The sequence below is a fragment of the Sporisorium graminicola genome, chromosome SGRAM_10 (assembly GCF_005498985.1).
Source record: "Sporisorium graminicola strain CBS 10092 chromosome SGRAM_10, whole genome shotgun sequence".
Classification (NCBI taxonomy): Eukaryota; Fungi; Basidiomycota; class Ustilaginomycetes; order Ustilaginales; family Ustilaginaceae; genus Sporisorium; species Sporisorium graminicola.
In genome coordinates this window covers 518,978-546,687 of record NC_043720.1, presented here as the reverse complement: position 1 = coordinate 546,687, position 27,710 = coordinate 518,978, and the positions used below count along the sequence as shown (strand labels likewise).

The 27,710-nt window shown below is 57.2% G+C and overlaps 10 protein-coding genes across 10 annotated transcripts; 4 read left to right on the top strand and 6 right to left on the bottom strand.

Moving 5' to 3' along the window:
- Window positions 1-248: 248 nt before the first annotated feature.
- EX895_001245 (uncharacterized protein) lies at window positions 249-3,266 on the bottom strand (the record flags this gene model as incomplete). Its single annotated transcript, XM_029881844.1, has 1 exon — window positions 249-3,266. One exon carries the CDS (start codon window positions 3,264-3,266, stop codon window positions 249-251), a length of 3,018 nt encoding a protein of 1,005 aa, XP_029741932.1.
- A 493-nt stretch (window positions 3,267-3,759) lies between these two features.
- Window positions 3,760-5,403, top strand: EX895_001244 (uncharacterized protein; the record flags this gene model as incomplete). The annotated part of the gene is made up of 1 exon (XM_029881843.1): window positions 3,760-5,403. One exon carries the CDS (start codon window positions 3,760-3,762, stop codon window positions 5,401-5,403), a length of 1,644 nt encoding a protein of 547 aa, XP_029741931.1.
- A 118-nt stretch (window positions 5,404-5,521) lies between these two features.
- Window positions 5,522-7,111, bottom strand: EX895_001243 (uncharacterized protein; the record flags this gene model as incomplete). The annotated part of the gene is made up of 1 exon (XM_029881842.1): window positions 5,522-7,111. The coding sequence occupies one exon, from the start codon at window positions 7,109-7,111 to the stop codon at window positions 5,522-5,524; it is 1,590 nt and encodes a 529-aa protein (XP_029741930.1).
- Window positions 7,112-7,862: 751 nt separating this feature from the next.
- Window positions 7,863-10,619, bottom strand: EX895_001242 (uncharacterized protein; the record flags this gene model as incomplete). Its single annotated transcript, XM_029881841.1, has 1 exon — window positions 7,863-10,619. One exon carries the CDS (start codon window positions 10,617-10,619, stop codon window positions 7,863-7,865), a length of 2,757 nt encoding a protein of 918 aa, XP_029741929.1.
- A 508-nt stretch (window positions 10,620-11,127) lies between these two features.
- EX895_001241 (uncharacterized protein) lies at window positions 11,128-13,611 on the top strand (the record flags this gene model as incomplete). The annotated part of the gene is made up of 1 exon (XM_029881840.1): window positions 11,128-13,611. One exon carries the CDS (start codon window positions 11,128-11,130, stop codon window positions 13,609-13,611), a length of 2,484 nt encoding a protein of 827 aa, XP_029741928.1.
- Window positions 13,612-14,713: 1,102 nt separating this feature from the next.
- On the top strand, window positions 14,714-15,523 carry EX895_001240 (uncharacterized protein; the record flags this gene model as incomplete). The annotated part of the gene is made up of 1 exon (XM_029881839.1): window positions 14,714-15,523. One exon carries the CDS (start codon window positions 14,714-14,716, stop codon window positions 15,521-15,523), a length of 810 nt encoding a protein of 269 aa, XP_029741927.1.
- Window positions 15,524-15,819: 296 nt separating this feature from the next.
- EX895_001239 (uncharacterized protein) lies at window positions 15,820-17,079 on the bottom strand (the record flags this gene model as incomplete). The annotated part of the gene is made up of 1 exon (XM_029881838.1): window positions 15,820-17,079. One exon carries the CDS (start codon window positions 17,077-17,079, stop codon window positions 15,820-15,822), a length of 1,260 nt encoding a protein of 419 aa, XP_029741926.1.
- Window positions 17,080-18,731: 1,652 nt separating this feature from the next.
- EX895_001238 (uncharacterized protein) lies at window positions 18,732-21,818 on the bottom strand (the record flags this gene model as incomplete). Its single annotated transcript, XM_029881837.1, has 1 exon — window positions 18,732-21,818. One exon carries the CDS (start codon window positions 21,816-21,818, stop codon window positions 18,732-18,734), a length of 3,087 nt encoding a protein of 1,028 aa, XP_029741925.1.
- A 1,876-nt stretch (window positions 21,819-23,694) lies between these two features.
- On the bottom strand, window positions 23,695-24,941 carry EX895_001237 (uncharacterized protein; the record flags this gene model as incomplete). The annotated part of the gene is made up of 3 exons (XM_029881836.1): window positions 23,695-23,916; window positions 23,996-24,204; window positions 24,290-24,941. 3 exons carry the CDS (start codon window positions 24,939-24,941, stop codon window positions 23,695-23,697), a joined length of 1,083 nt encoding a protein of 360 aa, XP_029741924.1.
- Window positions 24,942-27,070: 2,129 nt separating this feature from the next.
- On the top strand, window positions 27,071-27,610 carry EX895_001236 (uncharacterized protein; the record flags this gene model as incomplete). Its single annotated transcript, XM_029881835.1, has 1 exon — window positions 27,071-27,610. One exon carries the CDS (start codon window positions 27,071-27,073, stop codon window positions 27,608-27,610), a length of 540 nt encoding a protein of 179 aa, XP_029741923.1.
- Window positions 27,611-27,710: the final 100 nt, after the last annotated feature.

Below are 27,710 nucleotides of genomic sequence, written 5' to 3'. Positions count from 1 at the left end.
TTCCTCGCAAGGGTCCAGCGTGTTGTATGACTGATGATCTCCCGTTCCGAACGAACCCAGTGAGATCCGCGAGGAACAAGTCGCCGACATCGCATCACAGCCTGGGTTGACGTCAAACCGCTCTCCTCTCTGACGCCACACGAACCAATCTCCCAAACCGTTCTTTGGATTCATCGTTACAGAATACAGTCCAACCGGGTAAATCAAGCGGTGGTGGTGAACAGAATGATATATACTCAAAACGCAATCTAGTCCGCGTGAGCAGCCAACCGCGCCTTGATGGCCGTGTTGAGCGCATCCAGCTTGGAGATCTTTGTCTGCAGCTCGGCCATCTTGGACATCAGGAACTCGGTCCTAGCTTTGGCTGCCTCGCTCGTGCTGATCGCAGGCGCTGATGCACCGCTGTTGGTGCTGCTGCCGAAAATGCCAAGCAGACCGCTGCCGTTTTCTTTCTTCTCGTCTACAGCGGGTGGTGGTGGGAGGACGGCGCCCGAGGTGGTGCCGCTTCCGGAGGCGACTCGGAACGGCGAGCCTTGGATCATCTTGCTGATGTCGGCGATTTCGGCTTCAATGATGCGCAGGCTCTTTTCTGCCGACTCGATTGCGCCGGCGTTGGCGAGCAGCGTCTGCGTGTCGTTGAACACTCGATCGCCCACCAGCTTCTTGATGGCTTGCTGCATCACAGGTCGGCCAGCACGAATCGCCGAGGGTCGTCCCTCGTGGTGTCGCACCGAGATGATCTCGGCCTGCTCGAGTGCCTTGATCGCCGTCTCGTTGCCTTTGAACTCGTTGTACAGCAGTCCGTAGTATGAGATTTCGTCCGTCTTTGCCAACTTGCTCACAATCGTCCACGCTTGCGCACGTGTCCAGGGCAGCGAAGACGCTTCGCCCGAATCGTCGCCAAACGCGTTCTTGCGTAGCTCAACCACGCTGCGCGAGATAATGTCGTGTACTGCCGACTCGACCGTCTGTCCCAGCGATACTTTTTGAACCAGCGTCTCGAGATCCGTTAGCCGTCCTCCGAGCTTGTCGACCCACGAAGCCGTCTCATCGTCCAGCGTTGCAGCATACTGCGATTCGGTCGGTAGTGCTGCTGCTGCTGCTGCTTCGGCTTTGGATGCATAGCCCGCGTTCGGGGTGGCAAAGTCGTCGGCTGGCGTTGCTTCGACCGGCTTGGCAGTGGTCCCGTAGACAGGCGCAGACGAACTCGTCGACGCAAGCATAGGCAAGCGACCCATCTCCTTGAGTTTGTTGTACACGTAGCTGCGCGACTTGTCCTCCTCAGCGTCGGCGAGCGCGATGCCCTGGAAAGGAACATTGGGTAGCGCCTTGGCCAGCTCCTTACCCATGCCTACCGGGTTATCGGATACAAAAACGACATGTGCAATGCCGTTGGTAACGAGCTCCGCCGCCCACTCGGCCAGCACCTGGTGCAAGATGGCTTGTTTGATGCCCTTGTGGTGGAATTGCTTGATCACCACAACAGGCGAGTCAAACGTCTTCTTCTTGTCCCTCTTTTCGGCCTCCGCCTCTCCATCTACTCCAGTGACAAGGCACTGGATCGACTCGATCGTGTTGTGCGCGAGTGCCGACGCCTTTTCTTCGAAGGATTCCTTCTTATCCGTGGCACCAGCCTGCGCAGCAGATGTGGCCGGCGTGGGTGTAGATGCGGCAGACTTGTTTAGTTTCTTCTCGGCCGCAAAGCGCGCTTTCTCGGCTTTGGCGATGCGTTTCTGCGTCTGCTCGTTGATGTGGTTGAGCGCATTGGTTGCAACACCCAGCATCTGCTTGAGCTGCGCATCCGTGGGTGTGGCAAATCCAGCCTTGGAACCGATGAGACCTACGGCAGCCAGATCAATCATGTTGTTGATGCTGCTCAGCCAGCTAAACACGGGCCAGTATCCGGTCTCGTTGGCGAGTGCGTCGATAAGCAGCGAATCGTTCTTGGCCGTCTTTGCGATGGCATCACAGTCAATGACGAGATGCTGAACGTCGCGCGTGATAGCCTTGCTCACGAGAGCCGTCTTTCCCGAACCGCGGGGACCTGAGATGGTGACAAAGGTGGATGGCTTTTCGCGGATCCACTCTTGAATCGTCTCTGCCGACTGTCTGCGCTCCCACCAGTCATCGACATCTGCGTTGGCGTTGGCATCGGCATCCTTGAACAGACCCACGGTGTTCTGCTTGAGCCAGGTGTAGACGCGATACTCGTCAAGTGAGAATGTGTTGTGCACCTTGCTTTCGACCATGAACCTGCGCACGGGGTCAAAGACGATGTACGAGATACCACCGATGAGGAAGGCGACCAAGGGGAACACGAGTCTGGGATGATTCGAGATCCAGTCCCAGGCCTGCTTGCTGCGAAGCTTGCTGCGGAAGGTTATGACGAAGCGGGCGCCATTGGGAAGCTCCAAGCCATGGGCGCAGTTGCGTGCACTGGTAGCGCCTCGAATACGCGAAAAGGTGACGAGAGCCTCGGAGGGCTTTTCCTTGACGATGGAAACAATACGACCGTAGGGACGTAGAGTCTGCCACAGCTGCTCCTCGCTGGCGTCTCCACCTTCGAGCTTGACAAAGATGCGCGTGGCGGGGAAGATGTTCATGTCTTCGCGGAACGGCTTTCCACGCACAACATGAATGCCTGGTGTCCCGAGAAAGAAGAGCAGTGGGTTGAAAACACGTCGCACGCCGGACTTGAGACGCTTCTCGATGATGTTGAGTGACTCCTCGCTCTTCTCGTTGGGATCTTCACGGTAGGAGAAAGTAATGAAGGCACCGCCATCCTTCATGCGCTCTTCAGCGCCGATGACCTTGAATCCGTAGCCTACGCTCTGATCAGGGGGTAAGCTGGCCTTGACTCGATCGAGGACGGAGCGCTTTTCAAGCGAAGCAAGCATGTATCGGATGTCCCAAAAGCCGAGTCGGATGGGGAAGACCGTGTCAAAGTACAAGTAGCCGATCTTGCGAAAGGGGTCATTTTCGGTCTCAGTCTCAGCGTCTTCAGCTACTTTGGCTGCCTCGGGTGAAGTGGAAGCCAGCGCAGCGGAAGACGACCATCTGAAGCCTGTAAGACCGCTGGTCCTTACCGCGTACGGCAGGCGGGGGTGGTTGTAGATCGTGCAAGTGAGAGGCGTCGAGGATCGAGCTGAAACAAGCGTCGCTACACTTGCTTTTGCGATGCTTGATGAGGAAGCGCAGCGAAGTGAGGACGCGGGAGTCAGCCGGCTGGCGAGACGTGCCCGGTTTGCAGCACGAGAGAGATACATGATGCCGGTTGGAGGATAATGGCACAGTGGATGCCGCGAGCAAATGCAGTCACGCCTCCTTTTGCGGACAGTCAAAGGTAGCGAGACGTGCCAATGCCGCGCGCCGGTTGGGATGAACGATGGTGGGCAGGACGATAGCAAGAGCAGTGAGAAGCGATAGCAACACGACATACGCTTGACATCTCGACAGCTCAGCCGCTCAGCAGCTCAGGGTCCATTTTGTGGCTGCCAACAAGGCGTGGGATAACGTCACTCGGCGTGTGGCATCCATGCGAATCGACTCGATTTTGGCCCGTGCTAGAATCTTTTTCCTCTCATATTCTGAATCGCGACCTAACATGACTTTTTGTTTTTCAAAAGGACCCTGATTATTCGCCGGCTTCCGACACTTTTTTTCCTCTGGTTCGAGCTTCCGTTTCTTCTCAACACAATTGTACCTCCTACCGATCATATCTGCACCAGGGCTTGGTGGTACTGGCTTCTTTGGCCCACCATGAGCAGTCACAGCGCCGAAATGTTCGCGCGTACGCTCCTGCGCAGCAGCATTGCTCCGTCACGATCCGCTAGTCGCCTCCAACGCATCGCTCCAATCGCACCATCAACGTCGTGGCGAGCGTCCTCCTCTTCTTCTTCCGCTTCCTCGGCATCCAAAGCATCTCCCCCTTCCCCAGACTCAGCAGCCGCAAGTAGCTCGACGAATGACCATCGAGCGATCGGAAAAGCACAATCGCTCTTTCTTACACATGACTCGTCGCCAGGAACTCCCTTCATCCTTCCGCACGGCATGCGTCTAGCGCGCAAAGTTGAACGTGTCGTCCGCGATCTCTACGACGTATATGGCTACGACGAGGTGCAGTCGCCACAACTCTACAAAACATCACTGTGGAAGCGCAGTGGCCACTGGGACAACTACCGCGACGACATGTTTGCGACCGAGGGGTACAAGGAGCGTTTGGAACGCACGTTGCCGGCAGCAACCGCAAGCAGTGTCGATGGCAACCGCAGTGCGTGCTGCTCGATTGAATCCGAGCCGTCAAGTGGGTCGGAGGATGAGACGTTTGGATTGAAACCGATGAACTGCCCTGGTCACTGCCTCATCTTTGCCTCGCAGGAACGGTCTTATCGCGACCTGCCCATCCGCTATGCCGAGTTTTCCCCCTTGCACCGGAACGAAGCGAGTGGTGCCCTGACGGGTTTGACCCGCGTCCGCCGTTTTCATCAGGACGACGCACACGTCTTCTGCAGACCCGACCAAGTGGCGAGCGAGATCGACTCCATGCTCGCTATGCTCACCTCGGCCTACGACACGTTCGGCTTTTCGTCGTTCGAGTTGGTCCTCTCGACGCGGCCCCGCGATTCTTACATCGGGTCGCTCGAGGAGTGGGATCGTGCAGAAGCCGGGTTGCGGCAAGCTCTGGACGCATCAGGACGCAAATGGGAGCTCAACGAAGGCGATGGAGCGTTCTACGGGCCCAAGATCGATATTCGTCTTGTGGACGGACAGGGGAGGAGACACCAGACGGCGACGATCCAGCTCGACTTTCAGCTCCCGCGTCGGTTCGAGCTAACCTATGCCGACCCAGCCGCCAAAGAGACGGGTGGACGCAGTGTGCCCGTCATGATCCACCGCGCGATTCTCGGCAGCGTGGAGCGCTTCATGGCCATCCTGATCGAACAGACGGCCGGCTGGTGGCCCTTCTGGCTCTCCCCGCGCCAAGCTATCATCATCCAAGCCCAATCCAACAACCCCGCCCTAACCGAATACGCCACCAAACTCGCCAAATACCTCTCGCTCGGTATCCACCCCGACGCACCCCCCTCGATCTCCTCCCAACGCCACCTGCAGCGCTTCTTCGTCGACCTCGAATGCAACCCGCAGAACGAGAAACTCGGCAAACTCGTCCGAAAGGCGCAGCTGGCAAGGTACAACTACATACTCGTCGTCGGCGACAAGGAAATGCAAACCAACACCGTCAATGTGCGCAAGAGGGACGACAAGAACGCGCCTGCCCGTCTGCAGCAGCTCGCCCACCTCGAGGATTCCAAGCTCGAAGGAGGACAGCCTAAAGGTGGGCAATACACTGCGCAGGAACTGAGAGACTTGTTCTGCCGATTGGACTCGCAACACGCTTGGTAGGCTCGTTATCTTCTTACAAGGCAATACCACTCAATTCAGCACAGCACACAAACACAGGGCAAGTAGGAAGCAAGGAAAACGAATCCAGATTGAGCAGCAGCACTAAACACATGTCGCCTCAAACAGTCTTTCGATGCTCGAAAGCGTGTTCCACCTCGTGGTCCACATGGATAAACGCCCTCTCCACCATGGGCAGCGACTCGAGATTGTCCTGCAAGGCCTGGCTCAAGTCGTGGCTCTTCCACAGCGGCGTCTCCGGATGCATGACAATGTCAATCTCGACAATGTAGCGCGGACCGGTGCTGTAGGCCCGCACACTCTCGATCGCTTGAATCTCGTCGCTGAACAGTGCAGCGTTGTACGTGACCAGCTGCAAAAAGTCGGTAGGCGCGGCTGCACCAGCGAGCGTCTTGAACTCGCCAAACGCCGTCCTGGTCCACGATGAGATGATGGCGATGGAAATGATGAGCGCACCGGCAGGATCGATCCAGCCTGCAATGGTGGCACCGGCAGCTGAAGTGAAGATACCGAAACCGTTGATGAAGAGGTCGTTGCGGTGATCTTGGTAGAGCACCTCGACTTGGGAGCTGTATTTCCTCAAGCCAAAGCAATAGATGGCCAGTAGTGCCTTGGTGATAAAGGCGACACCGACGGCGATGAGGGAAGCAATGTGCAGCTTCCTGTCACCTTCATGCGTGGCGAGCTCCTGGATGGATTCGACGACGAGGATGGCTGAGACCATGCCCATGAGCGCGGCGTATGTGATGTTGCCGATGGGCTCGAATCGCGAACCTCCGACCGGCCACTTGCGCTCGTCGACGTTTTCGCTCTTGCGATGGAGCCAGTTGAGCACGAGGTTGGCGAAAGGATCGAAGACCGAGTCGGCAGCGGTGGCAAACAGCGAGAGCGAGAGCGAGCTGATAGCGGCGTAGAGCTGAAGCGCAGCCAAGACAAAATTGGCGCCGATGGAACCGTACACGGCGATCTTGACTTTGAGCGCGGACGACTCGCGATCCTGCTTGTCCTCATCAGCATGCTCCGAGATGGGCTTGAGGAGACGTTCGATGTGTTCGTTTTGCGCCTCGTAGAAATCACGAATTTGGCGCTGACTACGCTTGTTCTTGCCCTTGCCTGAGTGTCGACGACGGACCTCGGATTCTTCGACCACGCGGGAACGAAGCAGGAGCGGGTCCGTGTCTTCGTTACCGGGCGTGGCTGGTGCGACGCCGCCATAGCTGAGCGAGCTAGCACGCGAGCGAGACGGGGCGGCAGCGGCACCATCGACAGGTGCAGCCAGCTTGCTGTCGGCATCGGCGTCGGTCTGCTGCGAGGGCAGCGGCTCGGAGACGAGTGCGGGCGAAGGAGAAGAAGAGTGGCTGTGATGCTTGTGGGCGTGGTGGAACGCAGTGCTGCCCTGTGCACGAGCGTAGGCCGACGAGGTGCTAGGACCAATGTTGACGTCGACGGTGATATCATTGCCGAGATTGTTGTGGTACGATTTGAGGTGAGCAGGCAGTGGCGACGAGGATGCCGAGATGGGCCGGCGAGAAGAAGAAGTAGCAGGACGAGCAGCTGCTGGGGTGGGAGCGGTGAGCTCGATATCTTGGTCGTCGAGGGGTGAGAGCGGGGGTGAGAGGCCAGGCTGGTGGTCGGTTGCGTCGTTGGTGTTGGAGGAGTTGGTCCCCAGCTTTTGCTGAGCCACCGACATGGCGGATGAGATGATGTGTGACATATCTGAGCTCCTTTACGACTGTCGACGATGTGGATAAGGGAGGTGATGAGAGAAGGATGGAGAGTGTGAGCAAGAAAGAAGTCGGCCTTTTTGTGATCTTGGCTGAGTTTGCCTGTCTGTGCGCGCAGCTCTGTTCAGCACCGCCATTCGCCCCCCAAAGGAAAGACAGCGGTACAGTATGTACAGTACTGTATAATATTTATAAATAGAAAGGAGGGGGAAATCTGACTCAAAGGAAGGCCCACTTCGTGTCGTGTCGTGTCGTGTGTAAAAATTGCAAACCTTTTATTTTAATCCTTTTATCTGATTTCAATATTTTTGGTAATCTTTGCCCTTGACCCTCTGCCACACTCTCTCGACTCTCGTCCACAAGTCGGCCGACTCCCTTTCGATGCAATGAAAAAGGGCGCTGAAATTGTCCGGTACCATTGCTGCAGTGAGCATACGCGCAGAGAATGCACAGAGTCGGAACTGCTCGGTCCGCTTTTCTTCGACGTGATCTTCGTGTCTTGGCATGCAGGAGCGAAGAACGTGGACTGTCGGCGGTATTTCGGCTGCAGCTTGTCAACTTCTCGCAGTCTTGGCACAGACTCAACTGGACCGAGAAGAATCAAATTGGTCATCATCGTCGAACTCGTCAATCTCACAAGTGGTACACAATCTAGCTTTGCACTCGACGTCGCCTTGCTTAGCTTACCATACAGAACAGGTCTTTCTCGCACGCGCTCTAGTGGATGAAAACGTCGAGTCGCGTGAGCTGGCTGTACGTCTCGCTGCTCATGCGGAACCGGAGCATGCCCGCCCACATCATCAATGCCCTCGCCTGCGCCCTGTACTCGTCCATGGCGCTCGTGCCGCTCCTGTGGATGCTCTCCTTGAGCTCTTGGTGCAGGTTGTATAGAATCGTCATGGTCATGAGCACGATCTCGGAAAAGTTGCGCGCGATGTTCTCGTCGACTTCCTTGAACTCTTCGGCTTTGCGCGTGATGGCCACCACGTCCTTTCGTGACTCGGCGTCCAGCGGCAGGATGCGCAGCGCCTCAATCGTTTGCAGCGCCTGCACGTTTTGTCCGTCGCTGTGCAGGCCCACCGCCTTCTTGAGCTCCAACAGACGACGGCATGTGTCACGGTTCTTGCCCGAATAGCCAAACTGCTTCTCGTATGTATCCAGGATCGCCGTCGCCAGCGTGACCAGGTTGCTTGCAGCCGAGAACGAAGCACCCGATGAGAGGCCTGTTGCTTTCCACTCCGAAGCACTGCTGGGCTCCGTGAGTCGTGCGCCCAGCTCCTTGTTGAGCACAGCGACCACCGTGTCGTGCTGGCCAGCCAGATTGTACAGCAAAATGGCCGACTCGGTACGGTGCGCCATGTCGCATTGCGTCGCAGCCACCTGAACAATTGTCGAAAGGAACTCGCGCTCGTTCTTGATCTTGATCAGCGGCAAGTTCCTCTCGATCAGTCCGGGCGTCTTGGCGCCGTTGGTGCGCACATCGCCCAGCAGCTCCTGGAACTCGGTCGGATGAGCCTCGAGCACCAGCGCACGGATAAGATCGTGGCAACGTCGAACCTGCTCGGATCCAACGGGCTCGGCCACATCCGAGTTCAAGCAGATCAGGTACAAGTACTGCAGCGCATCTCTGCGCGACGACTGCGAAAACATGCGCACGTATCGCTGCACCAGCTTGGCAAAGTCGATCGAAGCCACGCTGCCGCCCTGCCCGTCCGACTCGACCAGCAGATACTCGACCTGTGAAGAAGCCGCCTGCGAAGGCACGCGCAGCAGGCCGTAGTACGCCAGCACCACCGCAAAGTGGATCGCATCCACCTGGTGAGCCGAGCGCGAAAACAGGAAGCCGACCGCTTTCTCAAACTGACCGCATAGCAGCAACAGTCGGAAGTAGAAGAGCGGACGGTTGCCCTTCGGGTCAAAGTAGGACTCGCCAAACTTCTCCACCTTGTAACCCAGATCGGCGAGCGTGAATCGATCGCGCACCGAATCTTGCGCATCCGCGTCCTCATCATACGTCTCGCGCACCATGCTGAGCTGAAGCCAGAGCCAGTTCTGGATGCTTGAGGTGAGAAGCGTGGGGAACTTTTTCGAGACGTCGATTCGGCCAATGAGCTTGTACAGACCGAGCTTATACGGGTCGTGCACTTCGGGGAGCGTGCGGAAGCGCGAATTGTACTCGGCGATGAAACGGTCTTTGAGAAGACGCGGGAGGCGGCGATCGGGCGAGTCGACCCACGCTTTGAGATAAGCGAGGAAGGAAGGGTCGGTGGAGCGGATGCGGTTTTCGTTTTCCGAGGCACATTCGAGAGCTTGTCTGGCTTTGCCGATGCGGAGGAGGAAATAGAGTTCGGCCCAGATGGGCACGTTGGTAGAGGCGTCGAGCTCCTTGGCCAGATCCGACCTCCACTGGTTCTGCGAGCTGAGATGCTGAACACGAAGGAAGGCACTGACGGTGGAGCGAACGGTGGGAGCACCGCCACGCTGTGCCAGCACCGGATTGGCAGCAATGACCTGCTCCATGTGCTCTTCAAACTCGTTCTCGAGGAACGCTTTGGAGCCGTCGATGAGCTCTTTGCGGAGATTGATGCCGTCGAGGCTGTTCCACGCTTTGAGATCGACATATGTCGGGGCATACTGTCGCTCCTTGACGGGTTTTGCACTGAACTCGCCGTTGCGAACATTTTGCTCGCGGACCATGGAAGCGAGCGCTTTCCAACTCTCGTGTAGCTCCTTGTTCTTTGCGTCTTCGCCGAGACCGGAGATGGCATCGATGAAAGCGTGTGCAAGCGCGAGGCTGTAGCCCTCGAGACGCGACGAATTGAGCCGGGAGACGACCATTTGGTAGCGAGCCATCTTGCCGTGCATCTGAGAGGTAGCAGTGGAACCGAGCATGGAGCTCGAGCCAGCAGGCAAGGTGTGTGCCGAGGTAGATGCACCAAAGCCCGATCGCGAGGCATCGATGTCGGCAGCGTCACGTGCCGCGGTGGAGGCGTTGGAAGGTTGGTGCTGTCCCAGCTCTTCGAGGATCTTGCGTTTCTGCCTCTCCCAGTCGCGATGCATGGTGCGGTCGAGGCTGCGATGGAAGTCCTGAAGCGTCTCGCGCCTGCCTTGCTCAATGGCACTGATGATGACCTGCTGGTGCTCGTGGGTGAGGTAGCTCTCTACATCCGTGTCGTAGATGGGCTGGAGCGGTTCAAAGGTGCTGGCGATGTTGGCCGAGTGGATGGTGTCGGCGAGCTGTGCAGCATCGATGCCACCGTTTGCGAGGAAGTAGTGGGCACGAGCATCTCCGGGCTGTGCAGAACCAGCACGAAGGCTTTTCGAGACAAGCTTTCGGCTCTGGTTTTCGATCTGATCGAGACCGAGCTGAATCTGAGGCAGGTCTGAACGGCCGAGGTGGTTGGTGAGTTTCCTGGACTGTTGAAGCAGGTCAGACAGCGACTGGGGCGCCGCATCCATGGGATAGTCGTTCATGGCGGCTGCAGTGGCAAGTTGCGGCGCGCGGTCGACCGTGTTGGAGTTGGGATGTCGGTGTTGGGAATGGAGGAAGAAGAAGAAGAAGCGGAAGCGACGAGTTGTTCGTTGTGCAACAACATCGACAGACCTCGCACCGCACTTTTTTCCTCTTCGCGCTTTTTTCTGAAAAGATGTAAGACCCTACGTTATCGACATGCAACAAAAAAATGATGGCTACGCCCTGCTGTGCTGAATCTGCAGCGGACCATAACGAGTCTGTGCGTCGAGCTGAGCTGGATGCACCTTCCTGTCGCCGATTTGACTGTTGAGGAAGGAAGCATTTTGACAGATGCTACTATCAAGGGTCTTTTGCTCTGCTTGGACATTCATCGTTCACCGAGCCACACATCACCACATCGCGCTGCTCTGTCACTCTTCCCCCCTATATGGCCACCGTCGACACCTGAGCAGACAACTCTGTCCACCGGCTACCATCAAGCCAGACAGCACTGCGTACGCGCAAGAGATGGCGCTCAAAATGCTGACCAGGCGCTTGGTGCTCCTGGCGGTAGTAGCTGCTACCGTCACGGCCGCCGCAACATCCAGCGAGACGTCGTCGTCGTCGTCGACTTCAGCGTCCACGACAACCGCGGAGACAGCAACAGCGACCCCGACGAAACCTGCCGTGCCTGTGCCCGATGCAGAGCAGCAGGAACGCTTTTCTTCGCTCGCCCTTTTCCTCGTGCTCTCCCTTCTGATCATGTCCTTCTGGACATCATACTACCTCAGAGTCAAGCGCATCACCGCCGTGCACGAAACCATTGTCGGTCTTTTTGCCGGCATGTTTGTTGGTGTCTGCCTCCGCATTGGCCCCGGGGAGCAGGTTCAAAATATGCTCAGCTTCAGCAACAACATCATGCTCAACGTCCTCCTCCCACCCATCATCCTCGCCTCTGGATACGACCTTCGACAGGAAAATTTCTTCCGCAACTTTGGCACCATCCTCATCTTTGCCTTTGCAGGCACGTTCATAAGCGCCATCGTCGTTGGTGTGATTGTCTACCTCTGGTCGCTCCTCCACCTCGAGTCGATCTCGCTCACGCTGCTCGAATGTCTCATCTTTGGCTCCACCTTGAGCGCCACCGATCCAGTCACCATCTTGGCCATCTTCAACACGTACAAGGTCGACCCCAAACTGTATTCGGTCATCTTTGGCGAGAGCATCCTCAACGACGCCGTCTCCATCGTCATGTTCGAGACGCTCTCCACCTTCCGCGGCAAGGACATCTACATTTCGTCCATCTTCCACGGTATCGGCCTCTTCTTGCTCGTTTTCACGCTGTCCATGCTGCTCGGCGTGTGTTTCGGTCTAGGTTGCTCGCTGCTACTCAAGCACTCACGGCTGAGTTCCTACCCACAACTCGAGTCCTGCCTCGTGGCGCTGATCGCCTACACAAGCTACTTTTTCAGCAACAGTGTCACTATGAGCGGCATCGTCTCGCTTTTGTTCTGCGGTATCACCCTCAAGCACTATGCCTACCACAATATGTCGCGACGCACGCAGCGAACCACACGATACACATTCCAAACGCTCGCCAGCCTCTCGGAGAACTTCATCTTTATCTACCTCGGCCTCAGTCTCTTCACGCAGGAGAGCCTGGTGTACAAACCGCTGTTCATCATCATCACCGTTTTTGCTGTGGTGGCATCCCGATACTGCGCCGTCTTCCCAATCGCCAGTGTAATCAATGCATTCAAACGGGCGCGCAACAACCGTCGTGCGCGCGCTGCGGGTGGAGGCGGCGTTCCACGAGGCGATGGCGAGGAGGAGCTGCCGCGGCAGTACCAGATCATGCTCTTCTGGGCCGGGCTGCGCGGTGCGGTCGGCTTTGCGCTCTCGGCAGGTATCGAAGGGCAGAACGCGATTGCACTGCAGACGACGGTGCTAGTGACGGTGGTGCTGACGGTAATCGTATTTGGAGGTACCACAGCGCAGATGCTCGAGATCCTCGGTATCCGTACGGGAGTGCAGGACGACGAGGGAGAATCGGACGAGGAGGAGGAAGAAGACGATGCGATGCGGTTGAGAGGCATGCAGAGGAGATCCTACTTGGATCCGGCCAGCTACCGCGATGCATCGGAGCGTGCTGGCTTAACACGAGGAGGCAACCGATACGCTTCGAGCGGCAAAGGCGGCTACCGCGACGCTAGCAACAGTTCGAGCCCTCGCGCGTCGCTCAGCCACAGCAGTCCTTTATACGCACGGGGAAGCGGAAACGGTGCAGGTGGCACCGGTGGAGGCAAACCCGGAGTGCAACGTGGAGGCTTCGCGGATGATCTGGACGAGGACGAGGAGGCGTCCAGCTTTTCGTCCGAGGCTCTCGCCTCGAGATCGTCAACCCCAGGGCTGCCGGCTGGCCTCAACCCACTCAGTTCCGCCAACAACACGGTTCGCTTCAACAACACGCAAGGACTCTCAAACTCGCCTAAATCGGGCACGCTACCTAGCTTGAGCGAGATTCGACGCGCGGTGATCGAAGCGTCTTCTACGGACGGTAGCACGTCGTCGCCGGCAAAGCAGCTACTGGACCGCGCAGGCCTGGTGATGAAGGACGGACAGTGGTTCCAGGCCATTGACCAGAAGTACTTGCTCCCACTGTTTAGCAACTCGGTGGCGTCGCGCAAGCATGAAGAAAAGAAGATTGCGCGTCTGGCGGCTAGAGACGCGGCGAGCAGGAGCGAGCTGGATCTGTCGAATGCGGGCGATACGAGTGCCGGTGCGAGTGGAGGCAGACGCAACTTCTTCTCGGTTGAGGAAGAGGATTTGGAAGCAGAGGTGTATCCTGCAGAGAGGGATGCGGTGGTGGTGGACGATGAGGACGAGGACGAGAGCAGCACGCCCGTGTTTGACGCTACGTCGTTTGCTAGCGGTCGGAGGTCGGCCAGTGGAACGCATACGCCGACGAGGAGGACGTTTAGTCATGACAATGATGGCGGGCATGGATTGTAGCATGACGATCAATACAGCCTTTCTTGCGATGTGCAGCATTACGTTTATCAATCGTTCTAGAGTGTGTGCTGTCAGAACAACCTTGTTACGACCAGAGAGGACGGCCGCAAGTGGGTCGCAAAATTTTGGTTGTCAGACCGGACGATTCTAACGGCACGATCGAATTCCGGTGTTGACGTCACTGTCGCACCCACAGTCTTTCAGCGGAAACTTGGGCCTTTCTCTCTCCTTTCCGATTGAACACTGTAGCCAAATTTGGACTCACAGGAGAGAGAGAGAGAGAGACTTCGAGGGTGCCGCAGACTCGGTCGACACAGTACGACTTTCCAGCATTCGCTTTTGAGGCAGAGCAAGAGAAAGAGGAGCATGTCGCAGGCTGCAGGCAGAGCAGAGCACAGGCCAAGTAAGATAAATTTATTCATCTGAGAGAGCGTAGTTTTCACACATTAATAGAAATTCGATCACGAATCGTCGTGCGTGGATACCGCCACTCACATCTGGATGTTGGTGTTCATGTGCCTAGCACACTCTCGCTCTTGAGGCTGTTGGCGAGCGTGGCAGGACTGTCGTGAGCCGATGTTGCCGATGCAGCTCGAAGAAGACGAGTCAGGTGGCGCTGCAAGGCGAGAATGGCAGAGGAGAGGGCGAGGGCAAGAGATTGAGAGATCGTTATCTTTTGCATTTTTAAGGTTGGATCTCGGTCGCATTTGGACAGACACGACAGCTGCTGCACAGTGTGTGGGTAGATGGGCATAAATCAGCTAGCAAAGCAGGCAGGAGGCAGCTCCACTTTTTTGGATCTTTCTCGAGCGCAGCAGAAAGGGCAACGAGTGTCGGCGGTGGACGTGCGCTGATTTTCCAGGACTCAGTAAGCAGCAGTGCCGGGGAGAGACAGAGAGATTCGAGTGACAAGTCCGACATCCGTTCTTGAACGTCTTTCTTCTTTCCTCGCAACATCCATTCGACTCTTTCCTCGGTCATATCCCTCCTCTCACTCCGATCGCCTCAGCAGATCGTTCGCAACACCACCCCAACGCTGCCTATTTGGACTTACAACGACAACACCCCGCATCTACTGCCCACACATCCACTCGTCGTCATCATGCCGCCTATGGACGCACAAGCACCATCGCAAAAACCGGCCGAGCCCATCCTGTTCTCGTTCCCGGACTCGGACCAACTTTCGCGCAACCTCGCCGACTTCGTCATCAAGGCGCAGAACGATGCCATCTCGCGTCGTAACAAGTTCACGCTCGCGACGTCTGGTGGATCGCTGCCCAAGATGCTGGCCAAGTACCTGATCAACCGCGACGACAATGCGTTGCGGTGGGACAAGTGGGAGATCTTCTTCTGCGATGAGCGACTCGTCCCGCTGGATCACGAGGACAGCAACTACCACCTGTGCCATCAGGAATTTTTCTCCAAGGTGCCCGAGTTGAAGCGCAGCCAGATCCACACGATCGACGAGAGCCTGCTCGACGACCCGGAGGAGCTGTCGGATGCATACGAGAAGCAGCTCGTCCAGGCGTTCGCGGGCAAGGAGGCCGTGCGCAACCCGGTCTTCGACCTGATCCTCCTCGGCATGGGCCCGGACGGCCACACCTGCAGCCTGTTCCCCGGCCACGAACTGCTCACGGAACAGGACCGCTGGGTAGCCCCCATCGTGGACAGCCCCAAACCCCCCGCCAAACGCATCACTTTCACCTATCCCGTCCTCAACCACGCCCACCGCCTCGCCTTTGTGCTTGCGGGTGAAGGCAAGCAGGAGATGCTCAGCAAGGTCCTCGACCAGCCTGAACTGGGCCTGCCCGCTTCCAGGGTCCGCCCTTCGCCTCCGGGTGATATCTACTTTTTCACCGATAACGCCGCCAGCAAGACGACCGCGTATGCTCGCTCCGATTTCAAGCTCTGAGAGGCGCACATAACAACAACGCAGTGACATAGGGGCCTTTGGTGGTAGGGAGCACCGCATCGATCCTTTCGACCGGTGCCATCCTTTGGTAGGGAGCCAATGTCGAGGGGTGTGGGGACGAAGAAGCTGCGCCCGCTTTCTTCATGTGTAACTTAAGCTTGATAACTTACTCTTTCATTTCCAATCGTACAACTGATGAGAGAGGACTGGACAAACGATCAATAAGACGAGCGTGTTTCAACAGCATGAGCATGGAAGCTGAATTATTAGCAACAATGACAGAGCCACGGGCGCGCTCAGCAGCAGCCAAACCACCGCCGGTCGTTGGGGTTCTTCCCGGACGCCAACCGGATCGTCCTGCGCATCAGCTCGTCCTCCCTGTGCATGCGCTCCTCGCGCTGGGCGGGGGTCTCGTTCTGCGCGCTCTGTGCCTCGTCGAACGCCGTCGACGCCACGACGCGCTGGAGGATATGGGTGAACATGCGGTCGATGTTGTGCGACGTTTTCGCCGACGTGTAGAAGAGCGTGAAGCCCTGTTCGATGTCGCCACTCGACGTGGGGGGAACGGGGGCGGGAGTGTCGATGGGGAGCGAGATTGTCGACGGTGTCTGTGGCGCTGGTGGGGATGCGGGTGGAGACGGCTGTGGCTGGAAGAGGTCGTTTATGGATTTCGGCGCTTTGAGCGTGCTCTGCCCCGGTTGTTGGGTGGGCTTCACAGTAGCCACAGAGAGCGAAGATGACGCGATGCTCGGTTTGTGCTTCAACCCTGCTCCTCCCCCTCCTCCTCCTCTCTCCGATCGCGACTGCTCGTCCGACTGCAAACTCGACGACGATCCCGCCACACTGAGATGCTTGACGCTCCCATCGTCGCCAGTCTGCCCGCTTTTCCGACTGGGAACGCCCAGCGTGGTCCGGGGCGTGGGACTCACACTGAAAAATGTACTCCCGCGCGGCGTGTGGTAGACACTCGGAGCGTTGAGGCTCATGGTCGAGTCAACCCGCTGTCTGTCGCGCGCCGTTGATGCTGCGGAGAGAACATTACGTGGAGGCGTGTTGTGTGCCAATCCGCTCTTTCTCCGTGTAGAGGAAGAAGGGAAAGCAAAACGGCCCGCGGCGCTATCTGAGATGTCCGAGTCTTCTTCCTGATCGCTAGCCTGAAACACTTCAATGCTCTTGATTGACTGTCGCTTGGTGTGACCTTTCCCACTTTGTGCCGCGGTGGCTTTCGACTTGGAGCGCATCCAGTTCGACAAGAAGCCGCTACCTCCTGCTCCCCCAGCGGCGCCGTCCGTCTTGCTCGACACGACGTCAGAAGCGGTCGGTGGCGAACTGCTGAGCTTCTGCTTGTTGTTCAGCGTGCTATACGGCGTAGCGTAGAGTGTCTTGACCGTTCCACCGTTCGCAGGGACTGCCGCGTCGTCCGCATCACTAGCATCGTCCGTTTGCGCCGACTTGGCAGCAGCTGCAGCGATAGATGAGAGAGACTTGCGCGAGAGGCGGTATTGAGACGACTTGTTCCTGGATGGCGGTGTGGGTGATGCGTCCGCGTTGTACATCTGGTGGTTGGTGCTGCTGAGATTCTGGAGCGAGATCGGTGTCGCTGGACCCCCAACGTTGGCGCGTGCGGGTGTGCTTTGGGCCTCGGCCCGCTCAACGCCGTTCGGGTCGGGTCTCGAGAGCACTTCTGCTGGGTTGGCCGGTTCGTCTGTATCCAGCAGTTGCTGGTCTGCCCCGAAATCCGGCTGATCGTCTGGCCTTTCCACCAGCCCATCGAGCACTGTCCTCGCCACGTCTCTATCCACGCCCTCGCACACGCCCGGTTCGAGCAAATCCACCTTGTTCGCAGCACAGATCCAGCAAAAACGCCTCCTGGTCGCCTCATCGCTCGGACCGGGAGCCTTGTCCATAAACGCTTCGTACCACGCCTTGACCCTGTCTAACCCCTCCTCACCCTTCGTTGCGTCGAACGCGATGATCACGGCATCTGCGCCGCGATAGAAGGCCGATCCGAGGCTCTGGAAGCGCTCCTGCCCTGCAGTGTCCCAGATCTGCAGCGTCGCTTTCTCGCCCGAAGGATCGGCGGGGTCGAGCGGTAGCGTCTTGGTGATGAAATCTGCGCCGATGGTAGCACGATAGGAGGGGAAGAACGTGTTGGTGAGGAAGCGGTTTCGGATCGAAGTCTTGCCGCAGCCGCCGTCGCCGATGAGGACGACTTTTATGGCGCGTTTGGGCGCAATCGGGTGGAGGGAGGTCCCGGATGAAGAGACAGAGGCGAGCGTGCGAATGGACCCGATGGCTGCGACCGCAGAAGATTGCAGCGTGCTCGCTGCTTCCCCGCCGGAACGCAGACGCTGGAGTGTGGACGGTCTGGCCGAGGCAGCGGCGGGAGTGCGTTTGGGTGTAAGGGTGGGTGGGGTGTATGGCCCGCCGTTCGAGTGGGTGGCAGTCTTGGTCGGCATGTCTCCAACCCTTGCAAATCGTGGATGACTGTTGATATCGTCGTAGGTCTCCTCTGGGCTGTGCGATGGGCTTGCTCGTTGAGGAGCGAATCGTCGGTGTGCGTTTGATCGCGCTCCGATCCTCGATATCCTCCGGCCGTCTCTAGAACAGCGCGAGCGTTCAGCTGTCGCTCGTCATGTGCGGTAGCACGACGCTACGCCTTCTCTATCTCTAGGTAGTGGTGAGTATCCGATGTTGGATGTGCGAAGTCGAGATGCTCTTCATCGTTTCTCGCGTGGAGTCGAGGAAATCACGCTCCTCAGCCGTCCGTGCGTGCGTCCGAAAAGAGAGAAAATAAGACAATAAAGTTAGCCCGCAGCGCAGCACAGTCTTGCTATCTCATGCGATACGGGCCACGCGACACGAGCAAACTTCCGTCCTCTCTCGACTGCTCATATGGAGGCGTTCACACTCGACACCACCACGCGAAACTTGGTGTCATAACAACGTGACATTCCAAAATGACCCTTGAGCAGTTTGCGAGGTGAAAAGAAGAACAGTGCGAAACGAGCGTGTGCGGAACCGGAATAAGACAGTGCAAAGAAAGTGAACCGCAGCTCATGCATCGGAGAGGCGGATTAGTGAGTGTGGTGTCTGTACGTACAGCTGGGAGCGGAAACCCCCCACAGCAGACGTAAAAGGAGCGTGTGTGGCCACCAAGGCTTAAATGCTTGATACATTGATTTTTGGTTGTTGGGATGGAATGCGACTACTGCTGCTTCGCAACCACCTTGTTCTTCTCGCGTTCGGCAACCCCCTTGCCCTTCGATTTGGCCGTCTCCGTCTCGGTGAATCCCCACATCTTAGGACGTCGACTTTTATCTCCACCGGTGACCACGCTGCACAGGAAGTCAAAAAAGCGCTGACCATACTCTTTGGGTGGCACCGAGCTGATCATGTGCCGGTTCTGCGTCAGACCCTTCCAGATCGTCTCGCCACGCTTGACCGTCGTGTACGGCGTGAAAAGGTCAATGACTCCCAAGTAATAGATCATGTGGCCCGGTTGATTGTGTTCGTCCGTGGAACGGAAGCCGCCTTCATCCTGATAGAAGAGGAAGTGGCGACGCTCGCTCACATCGCGATCCGGCAGCTTGGTCACCTGCTGCGCGTTGAGCGCTTTCGGGTCGGAGCGACGCACGGCTTGTCGCAGCGCCGAGGCATCCTGCTCGCTGCCAGTTCCTGCACCGGGCCGCTTCACCTGCGTCGGCTGTCGCTTGAGCTCTTTAGTCTCGGGCTGGAAGACACGCAAGTTGTCCTGACGCAGGTTGTCTTTGTTGCCTCGGCGGATGTCGTGCAGCCCGATCAGCAGCGAATAGTCCATGATGTTGAGCCGCTGCAGCAGCGTCACATCGCTGCGCAATTGTGCTTCAAACAGCGCTCGCTTCTCGGGACCCAACTCGATCTCGCGCCCGCGCTTGAGCCAGTTGAGATCCTTGAGCACCGCGCCGGCTTTGGCTGCCGCTTTTTCCTCTGGATACTCACGTCCAATCGACGAACCTTTGAGGTCGAACGTCTCGTGAATGTCGCGATGCGGTGGGAAGAGGTTGTTCATGATGACAAAGTGGATCTTGCGGCCATGCGGCAGCTTGACACGGTGCAATCCGTAAAAGCGACTGAGCAGCGTGTGGGGGTTGGCCTTGACATGCTCGTGGTAGTCCTTGAGGATGCGCAGCAGAAACTTGTGCTCTTGGTGTCGGATCGTCTTGATGATGAAACGGTAGTCGCGCGAAAAGTAGAAGAAGGAGCCACTCTTGCCTGGCGAGCCCAGCTCGCTGAGAATATACTTGGACGTGAGCGACAGCAGGTAGTCGGCTGCGTCCAGGTGGAAGTGTTCACGCAGCTCTCGGAAGACCCAGGGTGCATAGTCCTTGAACTTGAAGTCGTACTTGGCCGTAGGCGTCAACTCTCGTCCGATGATGTCAAAGGTGAATTTGTGCTTAGCGGTAAAGTCGGCATCGCACAGGGGACGTTTTAGCTTAGCCTGACATCTCGAGACGCCAATTCGGATGCCGGTAAGCATGTTGTACATGAGCACGTAGTTGGCATGGCCTTCCGAAATCAAATTGCCGACGAGCACCTTGGGCTCGACATCTTCGTCGCGCTCTCGCTCGCGGTCGGTGCGCTCCTTATCTCTGGGATTGACATTGAGCCAATCGCGGCCGGTCTTGGAACGTGTCAGCACGCCGACGACCCCACCAGCCCCAGCGGCGATACCGTTGGGCGCGCCATCTCTGTCACCCGACGAGCCTTCCACTGCCGCATCGCGCGCCTTTTGCTCCTTGTAGCGACGGTCCCTGCGCAGCTGCTCGGCGTGCTTGGCCGCCTCTTCGTCAAAGGCAGCATCACCGGTGCGAAGGGCGTGCGACGAGCCGTCTGCCATGGTGGGCGAGTGAGGTGCATCGGACAGCCAAGGCTGGCCCGGGACCGGCGAGGTAGAGTCACGGTCGCGGCTTGACTTGCGTACAGAGAGAACCGAACTGCTGCCAGATTGAGAACGTCGTCCTTGGAAGGAAGAGCCGGTGGTGTTGCGACGTGCCATCTGCTGGCGTGGGCCGCCGTTGAGTGTTGGCCCTGCCTGATCGCCACTCCAAAGTGAGTCGTGGCCCAATTGCGACGGGCCTCCTTCGGCACCTTGCTGAGCATCGTGGAAGTAAGGAGACGCATCGTGGGTGAGTCGGATCGCAGGCGCGGCGGTCACGCCGTTGGCTCCATGGCCCAAGTACGACGATGTGGACCCCGAGGAAGCGAAGCGTCGCTGTCTCGTGGCAGTGTCCTCGTCTTCATCGTCGGAAGCGCCTCCGTTTGAGGAAGCGGTGCGATACGCAGTGCTGGCTGTCGAAGCATTGGAAACGTTGCGACGGTCCTTGGGACTCGAAGCTGGTGGAAGCGCACTAGCGCCTGATTGTTGAGTCTGGTGCTGATGGGGCGAGGAGTCGAACTCGGCGTGATCCATCAGGCCCGGCTCGTCTACGAGGGTTGGCGCAATTTTCTGGCTGCTGAAAGGAGAGGAAGGTGCTTGACTGGCGTCGGCGGTGTGAGCACGTCGAGCAACGGGTGCTCTTTTCTGCATCGGTGTCGTGGCGGCAGTAGCAGCAGACACGTCTCTCATTTCCTCCGTTGCTGCTGAGGACGAGGTGGAAGCGGAGGCGCCATTGCCAGGATAATCAGGAACGTGCGATGTGCTATTGGTGACGGTGCTCATGAGGCCATTGCGAGAGTCGTGGCCGGCAACGTAGTCTGCCTCGAGGGGAGGAGATGGTGGGAGCTCGCTGAGGAAGGGATGGTGGCGAGTTGGTGCCGTGAAGCTCGACTGCGACTTGAGCGCAGCCTCTTGACGAGCGATGGGCTCGTTTGCTGAAGATGCGGCGACCGAGCCGTTGGGAGTGGTGCTGGTGCTAGCATTGGCATGCTCTTGACGTGTGCGGCCTTGTCCTAGCTCGTGTACATCGGGTAGTGGCTTGTCATTGTTGTTTGTTGGCGATTCAACGATGGCTGGCTGCTGGATGGTATGGTGGTGGCCGTGAGCGCGTTTGCTGACGAGCTGGGGTAGCCGGAGGATGCGGTGGCCTGCCGAACTGTGTGAGGAGAGCCCGTTGGCGCCCGAGAAGGCAGGCTCGTTGGCGTTGCTGGGCGTCACAGACCGCGAGACAACTGGGGATGCATAAGGAGCAGATCTGGAGATGGTGATATCGTAGACCTCGCCTGTGCTGTCGTTGACGCGAATCTGTTGCTCGTCGCGTTCAAGAGCCAAACGGATCGAGTTGAGCGTTTCTGCTTCAGAGGCGTGTATCAACATGGTCGTCGATCATGTCCCGTGCGAGGCTCTGCAGTGCGCGAGTTGGGGCTTATGGCGTGATTGGTGTGCCGCGACTTGAGAGCCTAGACGTGAATGTACCGCAGACAGGTGAATGTCAACGAACAGATCGGCATACGATTCGGGTGTCGTTGTTGCCGCAATCTGGTGCTGGTGTCTGATCGCCGATCAGTAATGCCAGGTGAGCAGCCTTCGACGATGAGGAGGAGCGAGACTGCTTAAGCAGGAAGTGACTCGTAAAGAGCGACAGTGATGAGGATGATGGAGATAACGTGGTTTGCAGCCGAGCTTCGTTCTTGGCCAATAGCAGCTAGCAGAATACGCTAATGTCTGATCCGATGTCGCTTTTTGAAGCAGCAAGTGTGATGATTGATTTGCTGCTGATCTGATGGTTGGTGGTTGTTGGTTGATGCTCGAAGGTCGGGAAAAGAGTGTGTGTGTGTGGATGAGTTTAGATGCCAAGCAAGTGGCATGAAAGGTTGCAAATAATTCACTGTCGAAATTGCGCTCTCCCGGCTGGAGATTCGAGTTGAAACTGAAACTGTGCTGCTATGTCGCGGTGCGGTGCTGTGCCAGTCTTGCGTTTGCTGTGTTTTGCGTTTGCTGTGCTGTGCTGTGCCTCCGCGTGCATCTTGCAGTCGTCATTTGCCTGACTCTGTCTCACGCTTTTTCGCCTGCCCGGAGTCAAGTCCGCAAGCCTGAGCCAAAGGATAAATTCGGGTCAACCATCAGCGGATGAGAGCATCTGTAAATCCAACCGCACTGCCCTCTCCTCCCTACGACCCTCATCACAAGAAATGGAAAGATATCAGCGAAGATGCTGTCAAAATTGTGGAGATGTTTCAGCAATAAAAAAATAGCAGTAGGCGGAGCTGTATCCCCCCGCTTCCCAACTTCTGCTCGACCTTTGCGATGTGCTCGAGCTGAGGATAAACTCGCAGATGGAATAGGGCACGAAATCCAGCTTCAAGAGCAGGAGTAGCACCTCAGCAAGCTAGCCAACAGGCAAGACGGCTTCGACTTGGCTTTGACCTCTCTTCTTCCCGTCGGGCTCAAACAACGACAGTCCAAGAACCGAGTTTATCCAACGACCTGGACAAGCTGTGGATGCGGCTTCATTCGCGAGCATCGCTCCAAACCGAGCTTGAGCCTGGACTTTGTTCGTGCTGGCCAAGAACGTCGATCAAAGCTCTCGCCGCAGCCGCAGCCATTGTCGTCAGAAAGGCGTGAGTGGTCTGAGCAACAGCTGAGTCAAAAGTGGGCGTAGGATCGACAACATCAGCCGTTTGTGAGTGTCAAATTTAAAGCTCGTTTGACGCTCTCTAAGCGGGATTCAGGGGTAATTTCTTGGGCGCGAAGAATGTGTGTGACACTGCGAAACGGTCGACGCGATGGTCCCCTCTTTGGGCCATCATTTATATCCTGAACTGGACGTGGGTAAGCGTGTGGGTGTGCGTGCGTGTGACATTTGACGGCCAGGTGCTGTGAAAAGGAGCACCGGAGTCATCACTTGGGTGGTGTGCGAGCGCCGTCCTGACCTGAGGTTGAAAAACAGGTTGGACACCCTTTGCCGAGCTTTCGGTGCAGCCGTGCCTTTGAATCGACACTACAATTGCCGACAGACACTCGCTCCCTCTTTGCTGGTCGGGCGAGCCGCACCGAAGGCGTTCCCGAGCTATCTCATTCCCAGACGATCGCCCCGCGCACACTCAGTCGGCTAGCCTATCTCTGCTGTGCCTGCCTTTCCCGATGGTTTCGGCAAGAGACGTCTCGCATTGGTAGCGGTTCAGCTGGCGCACATGCAGTATTCCCCCTCTAGATGATGTTGGTATCGTGCATTAACATTGATGGTGACCGCCTATGCATCCTGAAGCAGCGGGTCAATAGCTTCGTCTTCGTCGACTTCCTCATCATACGCCTTTTCGTCCTCCTCCTCGTCCGCATCCGCCTGCTCCTCGCCCTCCTCCTCATCCTCGCTAAACGCGTCGTCGGAAGCATCGTCCTCGTCGTCGAGCGAAAGCATCAAGGTTCTTGTCGACGGGTTCTTGGTCCAGTCCCGGCCGGACTCCAGGATTAATCCCTGCAGGATTTCAAAACAGAAACAGCGTATCAGTGGCTCCCCCGGTCGACAAAAGATTCTGCGATGCGGGCCAACTTACGCGCAAAATGCCCTTGACGAGCTCCTTCTTGGACCTTGCCTCGTTGATCTCGCGCTGAACCTGCTGAACCTTTTGCACCGTGGCCAGATCCTGCGAGGCGTCCGAGTCTTGGCGTCCCGCTGACCCAGACGGATGTAATTGGCGGTTGCGGATGTCGGCTTTGATCGTCTTGATGTTTTCGAGCAGCTTCATGGTCTCTAGGCGTTGTTCTGTGACACGATAGATGCACACACGTCAAGTCAGTGAATTGCCCGTCTGGAGGCAATTGACCTTGGCCTGTATCAAAAAACTTACCTCGAATGCGAGCCTTGACCTCTACCCTCTGCAGCTTAATCGCCCGCGTCTCGTTGAAGATTCTGAGAAACCCGAGTGCCTGGTCATCTCTTTCATTCAGCAATTTCCGTGTCGAAGTATACTGCTGCTGGCCATCCTGTCCCTCCTCCTTCGCCTTCTTGGCGGGAGGCGATGTCGTTGAAAGCACTTTCTGAATCACGGCGCTCGATTCTAGCGCTCTCGTCGTCTCCACTTTGAGCCTGTTCTCACCCTCCAGCTCTCTCAACCTCTGCTTCTTGTCCATGATCTGCCTCTCCAATGCCGACGAGCTGGTGGGCATCTTCATCGGTTTGTCCGCCAATTCCCTCTCATACGCTTCCCAAAAATCGAGCTCCTGGGCTTTGCGTTCAAGAGTGTGCCGTCGGTTCTCCACTTCGTAGTAGATGGCTCGCTCGAGCGGTGAGAGCTGGAGCTCTGAGGCGGCCGAGGAGCTGCCACCGTCGGAAGTGGATGAGGGCGCAATGATGCGACGAACTTCATCGCGTCGGAGATTGAGCGAGGATGGACCGGCAATGGTAGAGGCCGCTGAGCGCTGTGCTGCTGCTGCCGCTGAATACGAATCGATGTGCCGATCAAAGGTGGTCAGAAGCGCATCAAGTGGTGAGACGGTCATGGCGATGCTGTTCTTTGCACGTTCTTTCGGGTAAAGAAGGGCTGTGAGGGCGAAAGCGGCTCAAGATAGGCTGCTGATGACGAGCTGGTCGATGCCTGAAGGGGGTGGTCGCCACCTGAGAGGCCGCTGAAGGTTGCAAGAAGGCACGCCGATGGAGCAATGTTGCCATTCGATGTCGGTTATGCCTTAGAGAACGGTGCGATGATCGACGCTCGGATGGAAGACGGGTTGGTGATGGTGGTGTAGCTCGAGAACAACACAGTTGGGTCACCTTCTTGAAGCCAATTTCAATCATCGGACCCTGTCGTTGAGTTCGACGCGTCTAATTCGCGCAGACGTGTCAAGCGCAAGGCTCCGATGTAACATGGTCAAGAAATTGTCGTCGCTGTCCTCAACTCAACAGGAGAACGCATGACCGACTCACTTGACTTCCCCGTGCCTGCTTCCGTCAACGCTCCTCTCGATGTCGACTCTTTGGAAGACAACAGTAATCTACACCGAAGCTGTCTGCACCGAGCTTGCTCAAACTCAGAGAAACCTTCACACTCCTTTGAAACATGCTTGTTTGATGCGAGCCGCTGCCGCACAACGATAGTCAATCGAAGATCGGTCAAATGGATATGCCCCAATCGTTTTCGCAAGAACAGTCGAGCATCGATCGAACCTAAACAGAAGCTACATCGTCCAAAGGCGCGGAAAGCAATCTCAGATTCTCGAAGGAGCAGACTGATCTTGCTTCAGACTGTCACTCTACTCGACACGAAAACGCGAATCCGCAACCTTAGCTACTTACGCGAGGTCGCCTGCTGCTACTGCTACTGCTGCTGCTTTTTGCTGCAGGTCGACGAATGCAGAAACTGTTGCAGAGCAGCACAACTCGTAATTGGATCGGTCGTCCTTTTTCTCCTTTCTGTTTTCTCTTTCGACGTCCGACAGTGCATGAGACCCTCGCTTGGAACTGCTTCTTTGGTTCGCCCTTTTCCGGTACACCTTGCGAACTTCTTGCGCAGGCTCGGCGATGAATCAGCCAGCTGCCCGAAGGGCACCACGTGTCGTCTCAACTTGCTTGAACATGTCGACTGTACGCCAGGTATCAAGGGCAGGCTGCGAAGGACCATGACCTATAAGCAAAATTGGTGGGCAGCCGGCCGCCAAGGGGGGGAACAGAACCCAAAGGTGAGGGGAATAATTTGCTTGGTCCGTCCGCCATGCGAAGGATCGTCAACGTGTCTCAGTCGCAGCCGCCTCAGGGTTGCCGCTACTGCGGTTCGGAGGAAGGTACACCGTCGAACTTGCCTCGTGTCCCACCCGAATTGCACCGGCAACATGAAAGCGACCGAGTCTCATGTGCTTGAGCCTTTGCGTCATCCCGCGCAAGCTCTGCTGCGTCTCGGGTCCCGCTTGCCACCGTCGATGTCCTTTGTGTTTCACTTTGTCGTGCATCACAGCATCCATGTGCTTTTGCAATACTACCGCTTTCGATCAGGATCGCACAACGATCGTACTTTCAACTCGAGCTCGAGGCTGCTTGCGTCGGTAGAAAATCGAGAAGGTAGTGCCGGACTTGATCGGTTCGACCGGCATCGTGGATGCTCTTGCCAACCAGGCTTGTATGGGTTTCTGTTGAGCCGTGCACGACGCGATGAGCTTCCTTCCGCTTTGGGCAGCTGGTCCAGAACGCTAACGCTTATATTGGTGCTTGTTCATTCGGCGAAGCCGCCGAATGAGATGCTCGCCTCGTATTTACACGCTGCGCCCTTTGTTCATATCGAGAGCGGAGCTGGAATCATAGCCGCCGCCTCTGCGTTAGGACGCTGCTACAAAGTCGGCGATCCGAGCACATGTGACGAAGGGTGGACCGTCATGCCGCTTTGCTCGCCGCATCCTGCTGGACAATTTATTTCGCCGTATGCAAAGCTGCATGTTCACCGAGTGAACGGACAAGTTATATAGGCGGCTTGCTGGCTCCGCTTTCGAGACCCTGATCAGCAAAGTCATCTTGCCTTCCATTCCTCTCCCAAGCTCCCCACCGCATCCACCCGCCTCCTCCCTTAATCGTACCAAAGCCTTCAGCACATCTGCTACCACTACTACCATCCGCTCTCCCGGATCCATCACAGCTAGTAAACATGGTCGCCGTCATCCATACCATTCTTGCGCTCGGCACGCTTGCCGCTTCCGCTGCTGCTGCGTCGCTAGCAGGCCGCAGCTCCAAGATCACTTTCACCGTAACCAACAAGTGCAAGCACGAGTTTGCACCCATCTTCCTACCTGAGCTGCCGGGCAAATCGGAGTGGTCCGTCCTCAAGTCCGGCAAGTCGGAGTCCTACTCGTTCTACTCAGACACGTACCGCGGCACCGTCTTCTCGCCCCTCCGCCAAGCCAACATCAGCACTGGGGAGGGCGCGACGCTCGGCGAGTTCGACCTGTCCACGGGCCAATACGACATCTCGGTAGCAAAGGGGTTCAATGTCGGATTGTACCTGCAGCTGCTGGGCAGGCAAAGCCAAGGATACTGTCAGGCGGCCTCGTGCGGCAACAAGAACTGCATTGACGCTTACAAGACCGACAGCGGTCTCATGACGGCCAGCAGAATCGGCCAGCAGACGGTCAGGCCCAATCACAGCTGTCCTCCAACGTTCACCTCGTGGAGCGTTCAGTTCTGTTGAAGGCCAAGTCGCATCACATTCACGCACGCACCAGTACCGGCTTCTTCAGTTCCACCTCGGCGCTCGAACAGATGAGCCCCCCAACCCACGATTGGCTCGT